This window comes from Tursiops truncatus, chromosome 2, assembly GCF_011762595.2.
Source record: "Tursiops truncatus isolate mTurTru1 chromosome 2, mTurTru1.mat.Y, whole genome shotgun sequence".
Lineage (NCBI taxonomy): Eukaryota > Metazoa > Chordata > Mammalia > Artiodactyla > Delphinidae > Tursiops > Tursiops truncatus.
In genome coordinates, this window is record NC_047035.1 from 163018952 (window position 1) to 163031088 (window position 12137).

The 12137-nt window shown below is 35.0% G+C and overlaps 1 protein-coding gene across 3 annotated transcripts in view; it reads right to left on the bottom strand.

Annotated features, from left to right (window-relative positions):
• Positions 1-12137, bottom strand: part of DNAJC1 (DnaJ heat shock protein family (Hsp40) member C1) — a 202022-nt gene that overhangs the window by 94305 nt on the left and 95580 nt on the right. For all 3 annotated transcript variants that reach the window (XM_033852435.2, XM_033852436.2, XM_073801646.1), the window contains exon 7: positions 11867-11957. In XM_033852435.2, the coding sequence (XP_033708326.1) occupies positions 11867-11957 (91 nt within the window). The remainder of the gene's footprint in view (positions 1-11866; positions 11958-12137) is intronic.

The following is a 12137-nucleotide window of genomic DNA, read 5'->3' on the forward strand; positions in this document are numbered from 1 at the left end:
ATAAACCACTAGCCAGACTCATCAAGAAAAAAAGGGAGAAGACTCAAATCAATAGAATTAGAAATGAAAAAGGAGAAGTAACAACTGACACTGCAGAAATACAAAAGATCATGAGAGGTTACAAGCAACTCTATGCCAATAAAATGGACAATCTGGAAGAAATGGACAAATTCTTAGAAATGCACAACCTGCCAAGACTGAATCAGGAAGAAATAGAAAATATGAACAGACCAATCACAAGCACTGAAATTGAAACTGTGATTAAAAATCTTCCAACAAACAAAAGCCCAGGACCAGATGGCTTCACAGGCGCATTCTATCAAACATTTAGAGAAGAGCTAACACCTATCCTTCTCAAACTCTTCCAAAATATAGCAGGGGGAGGAACACTCCCAAATTCCTTCTACGAGGCCACCATCACCTTGATACCAAAACCAGACAAGGATGTCACAAAGAAAGAAAACTACAGGCCAATATCACTGATGAACATAGATGCAAAAATCCTCAACAAAATACTAGCAAACAGAATCCAACAGCACATTAAAAGGATCATACACCATGATCAAGTGGGGTTTATTCCAGGAATGCAAGGATTCTTCAATATACGCAAATCTATCAATGTGATACACCATATTAACAAATTGAAGGATAAAAACCATATGATCATCTCAATAGATGCAGAGAAAGCTTTTGACAAAATTCAACACCCATTTATGATAAAAACCCTGCAGAAAGTAGGCATAGAGGGAACTTTCCTCAACATAATAAAGGCCATATATGACAAGCCCACAGCCAACATCATCCTCAATGGTGAAAAACTGAAAGCATTTCCACTAAGATCAGGAACAAGACAAGGTTGCCCACTCTCACCACTCTTATTCAATATAGTTTTGGAAGTTTTACCACAGCAATCAGAGAAGAAAAGGAAATAAAAGGAATCCAAATCGGAAAAGAAGAAGTAAAGCTGTCACTGTTTGCAGATGACATGATACTATACATAGAGAATCCTAAAGATGCTACCAGAAAACTACTAGAGCTAATCAATGAATTTGGTAAAGTAGCAGGATACAAAATTAATGCACAGAAATCTCTGGCATTCCTATATACTCATGATGAAAAATCTTAAAGTGAAATCAAGAAAACACTCCCATTTACCACTGCAACAAAAAGAATAAAATATCTAGGAATAAACCTACCTAAGGAGACAAAAGACCTGTATGCAGATAATTATAAGACACTGATGAAAGAAATTAAAGATGATACAAATAGATGGAGAGATATACCATGTGCTTGGATTGGAAGAATCAACATTGTGAAAATGACTCTACTACCCAAAGCAATCTATAGATTCAATGCAATCCCTATCAAACTACCACTGGCATTTTTCACAGAACTAGAACAAAAAATTTCGCAATTTGTATGGAAACACTAAAGACCCCGAATAGTCAAAGCAATCTTGAGAATGGAGCTGGAGGAATCAGGCTCCCTGACTTCAGACTATACTACAAAGCTACAGTAATCAAGACAGTATGGTACTGGCACAAAAACAGCAAGATAGATCAATGGAACAGGATAGAAAGCCCAGAGATACACCCACGCACATATGGACACCTTATCTTTGATAAAGGTGGCAGGAATGTACAGTGGAGAAAGGACAGCCTCTTCAATAAGTGGTGCTGGGAAAACTGGACAGGTACATGTAAAAGTATGAGATTAGATCACTCCCTAACACCATACACAAAAATAAGCTCAAAATGGATTAAAGACCTAAATGTAAGGCCAGAAACTATCAAACTCTTAGAGGAAAACATAGGCAGAACACTCTATGACATAAATCACAGCAAGATCCTTTCTGACCCACCTCCTAGAGAAATGGAAATAAAAACAAAAATAAACAAATGGGACCTAATGAAACTTCAAAGCTTTTGCACAGCAAAGGAAACCATAAACAAGACCAAAAGACAACCCTCAGAATGGGAGAAAATATTTGCAAATGAAGCAACTGACAAAGGATTAATTTCCAAAATTTACAAGCAGCTCATGCAGCTCAATAACAAGAAAACAAACAACCCAATCCAAAAATGGGCAGAAGACCTAAATAGACATTTCTCCAAAGAAGATATACAGACTGCCAACAAACACATGAAAGAATGCTCAACATCATTAATCATTAGAGAAATGCAAATCAAAACTACAATGAGATATCATCTCACACCAGTCAGAATGGCCATCATCAAAAAATCTAGAAACAATAAATGCTGGAGAGGGTGGAGAAAACCAAAATTCAAAAAGAGTCATGTACCAAAATGTTCATTGCAGCTCTATTTACAATAGCCCGGAGATGGAAACAACCTAAGTGTCCATCATCGGATGAATGGATAAAGAAGATGTGGCACATATATACAATGGAATATTACTCAGCCATAAAAAGAAACGAAATTAAGCTATTTGTAATGCGGTGGATAGACCTAGAGTCTGTCACACAGAGTGAAGTAAGTCAGAAAGAAAAAGACAAATACCATATGCTAACACATATATATGGAATTTAAGAAAAAAAAAATGTCATGAAGAACCTAGGGGTAAGACAGGAATAAAGACACAGACCTACTGGAGAACAGACTTGAGGATATGGGGAGGGGGAAGGGTGAGCTGTGACAGAGTGAGAGGGAGTCATGGACATATATACACTAACAAACGTAAGGTAGATAGCTAGTGGGAAGCAGCCACATGGCACAGGGATATCGGCTCGATGCTTTGTTGACCGCCTGGAGGGGTGGGATAGGGAGGGTGGGAGGGAGGGAGACGCAAGAGCGAAGAGATATGGGAACATATGTATATGTATATCTGATTCACTTTGTTATAAAGCAGAAACTAACACACCATTGTAAAGCAATTATACCCCAATAAAGATGTTAAACAACAACAAAAAACCATACAGCTAACACCCTACTTAATGGTATAACACTAAATGCATCCCCCCTAAGGTTTAGAACAGAGGAAGGATGCCCTGTCTCCCCACTCATGTTCAACATAGTTCTGGAAGTTCTAGATAGCAAAATATGGCATGAAAAGGAAATAAAATGCATACAAATTAAAAAGGAAAAAAATAAAATTATCCCTATTGTCATACTGACATGACTATCTACATAGAAAATGCAAAGAATCTACATAAAAATTCCTAGAACTAATACGTAAATCCGAAAAGGTGCAGGATACAATATCTACATACAAAATTCAACTGAATTTCTTTACTTAAAGTAAACATTTGGAGACTGAAATTAAAAACCCAATACCATTTAATCACTCAAAATAAAAAAAAAGAAACAGATGTAAATCTAAGAAGATACATACATGATTTGTAAGCTAAAAACTACAAAACACTAAAGAAATTAATGAAGATATAAATAAATGAAGAGATATGTTCAACACAGTAAATAGGTCAATTCTCCCCAAATTGACATACAAGTTTAACGTAATTCGTATCAAAATTCCAGCAAGATTTTTTTTTGTAGATACACACAAGATTACCCTAAAACTTACATGGAAAGGCAAAGCAACTAGAATAACTAAAACATTTTGAAAAAGAAGAAGAAAGTGGGAAGAATCACTCTACCTAATTTTGAGATTATTGTAGAGCTGCAATAATCAAGATTTCATATTAGTAAACATATCTAAAAGAGGAATCATATCTAGAACGTATATATGAAGGACTCTTAAAACTCAATAGTGGAAAAAAAATCCAATTAGAAAACAAGCCAAAGGCATGAAGAAAGATTTTACTGAAGACGATATACACGTGGCAAATAAGCACGTGAAAAAATGTTTCAACATCCCTATCCATTAGGAAAATGCAAGTTAAGACCATGGTGAGATATCTCTACACACCTATCAGAATAGCTAAAATAAAAAATAGTGAGAATATCAAATTCTGGCGAGGCTGCAAAGAGCCTAAGTCTCTCATACAACGCTGGTAGGAGTATAACATGGTACGGGAACTCTGGAAAATAGTTTGGCAATTTCTTAAAACTCTAAACATAAACTTATCATATGACCCAGCAATTGCACTTCTGGGTTCACACAAAAATTTACATATGACTGTTCATAGCAGCCTTATTTGTAACAGTCAAAAACCATAAACCACCAAAATGTCCCACAATAGGTGAATGGTTAAACAAACGGTGGTACATCCATACTATGGAATATTATTCATTAATAAAAGGAAATGAATTACTGACACACGGAACAACTTGGATAAATCCCAAAGGCAATACAATGAGTGAAAAAAGCCAGTCTCAAAAGGTCACACACTGTATGGTTCTCGAATTCACATTCTCTAAATCACAGTCAAAATTACAATGTTAGACAGATGAAAAATAGATTAGTAATTGCCAGGTGTTAGGGATAATGGGGGGATGGGAGAAGGTGATGGTTGTGATGATAAAGCAGTAGGGGATAACTGGGGTGGTGGCTACATTAATATAAGCATGTGATAAAATGGCAGAGAACTATACATACATTTTCTATCAATTTCAGTTCCTAGTTTTGATATTATACTATACTTATATAAGATAACCAATGGGGGAAACTGAGAGGAGGGTACATGGGACCTCTCTGTACTATCTTTGCAACTTCCTATGAATCTATAATTATTTCAAAGTAAAAAGTTAAATAGAAAAGCAACAGTTCACGGGAGTTCCCTGGTGGTCTAGTGGTTAGTATTTGGCACTTTCACTACTGTGACCCGGGTTCAATCCCTGGTCAGGGAACTGAGATGCTACAAGCTGCACGGCACAGCCAAAATTAAAAAAAAAGAAAAATTAAAACAAAAATAGCAACAGTTAGGCAAATGGTGCTGGGAAAGATAGATACCATGTGAAAATAAAGAAGTTGGACCCTTACCCAACACCATATATAAAAACTAACTCAAAATGGATCAATTACCTAAGTCTAAGAACTAAAACTCTAAAGGTCTTCCAAGAAAATATAGGGCAAAAGCTTCATGACAATGGATTTGGCAATGATTTCTTTGATATGACACCAAAGGCACAGGCAATGAAAGAAAAAATAGACAAATTAGACTTCATTAAGATTAAAAAATTTTGTGCATCGAAAGAGAATATCAACAGAGTAAAAAGGCAACCCATATAATAGGAGAAAATATTTGCAAATCATGTATCTGATAAGGAATAATATACAGAATATATAGAAAACTTCTAAAACTCAACAACGAACAATCTGATTCAAAATTGGGTACAGGGCTTGAATAGTAATTTCTCCAAAGAAACACGCAATAGGATGGCTATAGGAAACACACACACACACACACACACACACACACACACACACACACACACACAAAATCCCCAGAAAATAAAAAGCATTGGCAAGGATATGGAGAAATTGGAACTCTGTGCACTGTTGGTGAGAATGTAAAATGGTACAGTGCTATGGAAAACATTATGGAGGTTCCTAAAAAAAAGTAAAAATAGAATTATCATATGATCCAGCAATTCCACTTCTGGATATATATCCAGAAGAGCTGAAACCAGGGACTCAAAGAGATATCTGTACACCCAAGTTCACAGTAGTAGTATGCACAACAGCTAAAAAGTGGAAGCAACCCAAGTGTTCATTGACAGATGAATGGATAAACAAAATGTGGTATATACATACAATGGAATATTATTCAGCCTTAAAAAGGAAGGAAATTCTGACATATGCCACAACATGGATGAATCTTGAGGACATTATGCAAAGTGAAATAAGCCAATCACAAAAAGATAAATACTGTATGATTAGACTTATGTGAGATACTTAGAGTAGCTGAAATCACAGAACAGTGGTTGCCACAGGGTGGGTGGAGGTGAGAATGGGGAGTTATTATTTAACGGGTACAGTTTCAGTTTTGCAAGATGAAAACAGCTATGGGAGATGGAGGGGGGTAATGGTTGTACATTATGAATATATTTAATACCACTGAACTCTGCTGTACTTAGAAATGGTTAAGATGGTAAATTTTGTTATGTATATTTTACCACAATGAAAATTATTGAGGGGATAAAGCAATACATTGGTTTTATTGTAACAATCATATATTTAAAAAAAAGGAAAAAATCCTAATATTAGATGAATTGTGACTTGGAATAAAATTTTCACTGTCAGTCTCATACATGGAATCAAAAAGATCATACCTCATTATATATGGAAATAAAGATGATTTACTCTGTGTTGATGACTCAAAAAGTAGTTTTACTGATGACAAGAATCCTCCTGTCAAAAATGTTACTGAAGAGTTTAAATAAATTGCTTTAAGAAGTATGAAGTAGAAAAGAGCAATACGGTATTTCTAAATTCATTAATTCATTCAATTAATAGTTACTGAGGAGCTACCACATGCCTGGCATTATTCTAGGTGCTGGGGTTATGACTATAGACAAGAGAGACGAAAATACCTGCCTGCATGGATCTTATAAAGTGATGTATCATTTTATATACAGTTACATTAAATAGGTACTCATTTCCAGATTAGTAAGTAAAATTTTAGTTGAAACTTGACCAGTTAATCTATAGCCATAATTGTTTATATATTAAATTGAATAAATGCTTTTCTGAATCATTTCAGTGAGAAAACTGAGATTGCATTATATTTAAGCATCACAGCATTATGATTATGAAATATCGAGGCAACTGTAATTTGTATTTGAGCTATATGATTTTAAAAATTCACATTCCATTGTTATTAGAACAAAGTACGTAGGAAATAATACTATTTTAAAGATATTCTTTGCCTACATATAAACTCTTGGGGCTAGGGCTCCTATCAGGTTTTACTATATAATAAGTTAAGGTACAGAGTTTCTGTTTGGTCATGTTTCCAAATGTACTGGAGCTAGCGATGTGTCATATGCCTTTTCATAAATTATCTCAGAGAGTAATCTCCCATCCATGAGCACCCTATATTACCAAAGGAAAAATGTTCGAACCCATTGGGATTACATCTGCCCTACCTCCTTTGTCCTCCTTCTCCATTAACCCCTGAATTAGCTTACAAATCAGCACTAGCAACTCCTTTCCTCATGAACCTAAGTTTTCTAGAAAACCAGTCTTCCATTACCTTAGGGAAGGTGAATGTTTTCCCATCCTGCCACCCTAAAGAGATATATTCTGTCTACCATGTTCTTACTGTCCCCTTGGCACCCCTACTTAGGCTATCACTGGGGCATGGAGTGGGGACCACACAACAAGAAGAAAAATATAATGTCTGGAATGATTATCTCTGTAGACAAAAAAGAAGTACTTGACAGTACGGTTTTGATTATTTGATTTTGCTTTTGTTCTTAACTCATATAAAGTACACAGTAAAAAAGGGAAATATTGTGTTTTCCTTCGACCCTTCCTCCCCTCTTTTCTCTATTCAAATTTTAACCTTTACAATCAATTTCTTCATAAAATAACTCATTTTTTTCCATTCACAATATGGGCTGTTTCATTATAGTACTTAGAACTCACATCTATTGACTTAGATTAAAACTCATACAATTAGAGAATGTATAAAAATATTATTAACACTGAAAAAGTCTTATATTTATAAATATTCAACTTGGATTTAAACCTAAAACATAAAATTGATTAAAAGTTTATAATAAAGAAAGAAATGCTCAAAAATTTCCAAATAAATCATCACATTTTTTTCCATAAAGACTTCCCAGGAGAACGATATTTATTTTTAAGAAATTACCCTTTTTTCAGATTTCCCCCCTAAAATACCATTTCAGCAAGTAACACCACCACACCCTACTCAGTGTAGTTCTAGTGTAGCTCTTAGAGGACTCTGCACAATCTCAGCAGTAAAGCAAATAGACTTGAGGGCAGATTAGCAATTAGGTCATGAAAAACAGGCAGCATAAAATAGCTATTGTTAATCTGCATGAGATGAATTTACTCAATTAAGCAGATGGAAATGTTATTATGAACTCAGTATTCCAATGATGGTCTTTAAAATTAAGAAGGATGGGGGCAAATGAAATGCACACTGGGGGATCTGGGGCCTTTATGTATTAGTTCTAAAGTATACAATGTAGAACACTGTAATGAAGTTAACAAAATTAATTAAAAGATTCTTTACATGTAACCATTAGAGACTACATTTAAAAATACATGACAGCTTTTGACGTTATTAAGAGTAATGTGACTGTTCTTTAACATTCTTAATGTTGATACCATCACCTTTTCTAAATATACTACTGATATCAAAACATGAGCGACAGAAGTCTTATTACTCAGAGCCTAGGATGAGTATTGTTTTTAATAAAGTTTCTGGCATTTAATTTCCTCATTTTCAGTTTCAAGAAACCATAAGCTAGTAATGAATTTTCCACCTTTTTAGAAGACTATCACACATTTTTGCTGGCATACAGAGTTTTCAGATATTTACCTATTTTTAAATTAATGTTTCTTTACACAATATTTTTATTAAATAATAACAAATTATTATAACGAATATCATATGATACCACTTATATGTGGAATCTAAAGAAAATGATACAAATGAACTTATTTACAAAACAGAAAGAGACTCCCAGACATAGAAAAACTTACAGTTAGCGGGGGGAAAGAGAGAGAGGGATAAATTTGGTCTTTGAGATGAACAGATATACACCTCTATATATAAAATAGATAAACAACAAGGACCTACTGTATAGCACAAGGAACTGTATTAAATACCTTATAATAACCTGTAATGGAAAAGAATCTTAAAAAGAATAGACATGTATGTATATGTGTAGCTGAATAACTTTGCTGTATAACTGAAACATTGTAAAACAACTCTACTTCAATTTAAAAATAAAAATTAAAAAAAATTTTTTTAAAAGAGCATTATCAAATCTGCTTGAGAATTATTATCAAATTCTTAGGCAGAATAAAAGTCTCAACAATTTTGGAAAAATAGTCATGAAAACATGACTATGAAAGCAATGAAATTAGTGTATTCATACTGCCTCTGGTAAATTTTGGTTTAGTTTGATATTTTTCTCTTTTCTTGTAAATGTCATTTCCCCCCCTCCTTTTTTTTTTTTTTTTTTTTTTTTTCGGTACGCGGGCCTCTCACTGTTGTGGCCTCTCCCGTTGCAGAGCACAGGCTCCGGACGCGCAGGCTCAGCGGCCATGGCTCACGGGCCCAGCCGCTCCGCGGCATGTGGAATCTTCCAGGACCAGGGCACGAACCTGTGTCCCCTGCATCGGCAGGCAGACTCTCAACCACTGCGCCACCAGGGAAGCCCCTTCCCCCTGCTCCTTTTGACTAGTCTTAAAAGGCTTAGACAATTTTTATGTAACAGTTTTACTTAAAAGTAACAATTATATAAAAATTACATTTAAAGTTTCATTTATTCATTGATTTATTCAATTTCATTAAAACTATTTCAACAATTGCTCTAACATCAACTTCTGTTTCAATCTTTGGTTTAATATAACAATAATAATCATTTGTCCACCCTTACCCTGCTCTGCAAAACACACATCAGTCAACCTTAATACGTAATTCTCTAACATCCTAAACTTTCCCTCTTAAACAGAAGTCTGCTTTAAACAATGATATAGTTTATCTGAATATTATTTTGTGTTTTAACTGTTGAAACTTTTATTTTTTTATTGGAGTATTGATTTAAAATGCTGTGTTAGTTTCTGCTGTACAGCAAAGTGAATCAGCTATACATATACATATATCCACTCTTCTTTAGATTCTTTTCCCATATAGGTCATTACAGAGTATTGAGAAGAGTTCCCTGTGCTAAACAGTAGGTCCTTATTATCTGTTTTATATAGAGCAGTGTGTATATGTCAATCCCAATCTCCCAATTTATCCCTCCCCACCCCTTTCCCTCCGGTAACCGTAAGTTGGTTTTCTTCTTCACTAATATTAACGCTCATTAATATTCATGGGATTATATTAATTCATATATTTAGTCATTCATCCATTTATTAAACATTTACTCTGTGCCAGGACACTATATTCAATGCTGCAGACACAAAGATGAAAAAGAAAGTCCCTGTTCTAAAGCTGCCCAGACACCTGAAGGTTGTATAAGGCAAAAAATGGTCCCCTAACCATGACCATGTTCTAATCCCCAGACCTGGGAATATTTTACTTTACATGGCAAAAGAGACTTTGTAGATATGATTAAGCTTGAGATAGGAGACTATCCTGAATTATCCAAGTTGGCCCAATATAATCACAAGTCCTTAAAAGCAGAGAACTTTTCCCAGTTATGATCAGCCAGAGATGTGACAACAGAAGAGTCAGAGAGATGAAACATTGCTGGATCTGAAGAAAGAGGAAGGGGGCCAAGATCCAAGGAGTGTGGAAGGCCTCTAGAAGCTGGAAAAGGAATGCAGCCTTGCTTGATAACCTTGATTTTAGCCCAGCGAGACTCATGTCAGACTCTGAGCCATACAACTATAAGATAATACATTTGTGTTTAAGCCACTAAATTTGTGGCCATTTGTTAGCGCAAAAATAGAAAACTAATACTGGGATCATCTAGTCCAACATGTTTTTCTGACAGATAAGGAAAGTAAAATCCTCAGAGTCACACATTTAGGTAGTAGCAGTGTACTCTTTGGGTTTGGAGAGAACATAATTCTCCTCTATTCTCAAACCACGGTCAGCGTCAGGGTAAAGACAGAAAGCTAGACTTTCAGTATATGAAGGGAAATGGCCATGACCATTTTTCTATATATACTGAAAGTGTGAACTGAATGCGTGGTATACTAATACCACAGTTGCTCTTTTCCAGTTTGATTTGGCTAAATGACTTCTATGCGCTGCAGAAAAGCTTTTACCGTATACCCTTAAAAGCACACAAGTTGTTTTCTAAACTACACATGCTGTGTATTTATATACATTTATAGGCGTGAAGTGACCAGGTATTAAGGGTGTTTACACTGTCTTCTGTGCCCAGATTGGTACCATGCACAGAATTCAGAAATGAAGTCTGAACCAAAAACATTCATATTGGAATTTTTAAAAAAATAGACTTCACCTCCATGAATTCAGTCAACAATTACCTACTGAGAACCTACTATGTGCCAGGGACTCTTTAAGGTCCTTGGATAGTCATAACAGTGAACAAAACAGATAAAGTCCTTACCCTCATGAAGCTTACATTCTATTGGGGGGACCAGAGAGTAAACAAAATGAATATATAAATTAAAGTTAAGTAGCGTTAAATGCTCTGGATAAAGATAAAGCAACGTAAAGGGACAGAACGTATACGTGTGGGAAAGATGTAGATATACAAACTTAGACAAAAAGACCAGGGCTGGTAAAATGTCTTCTTTAATAGTATGTTCAACTTTTCCTAAAATCAGCAAGAGCTGTCTTTAGTGTTCAATGGAAGATTTCAACACACTGACACTTTAGCCAAGGTTTTTCATGTTATATAACAATAATACAAATGAAACAAAGGCTTTCAAAACAAAAATCACTGACATTTTCAGGCTTCCTGTTTACTACTGTAATACAGCAAGTTGGGGAGCAACTGGATAGACTCAGCACTAAGTATCAATGACAACTGCAGCACTGGAGTATTTAAGGACTTTCTAGATTTTGGATGCCTCTCAGATTAAAGGAACTATATGACCCCATGTTAATTTTACCCCTCCTGATATTGAGCTGTGGGTGGTTCAGAAATTACTAATATAGTATTTTCCACATATAGTATATTAAGTATAAGTAACTCCATTTACAGAGTAGCAAAGAAAGCACAGAAAATTGAATTACTGTTGAATTTAAGGGAAAATCCAAATTTAAATAATCAGTTTTATATAATATAGTTAATACAGTAAGAAAATGTTTAAAACTCACTTTGAAGTGTTTCAAGTTCAGCTCTAGTCAATGCATCTTCCTTTTCCTTCAATCTTGTTTCTTTATATTTAGCATAAAACTGCCCAGCATCCTGAAAAAAGAAGTAACAAATAAATTAACATAAAAGTCAGTTTGCTTTGATGGTATTTTCCACATAACTTCAATTTAAAGCAGTGTATTCAGGGACGCGGGTTCAATGCCTGGCTGGGGAACTAAGATCCCACATGCTGCGGGGCAACTAAGCCTGCGCACCACAACTACTAAGCTTGCA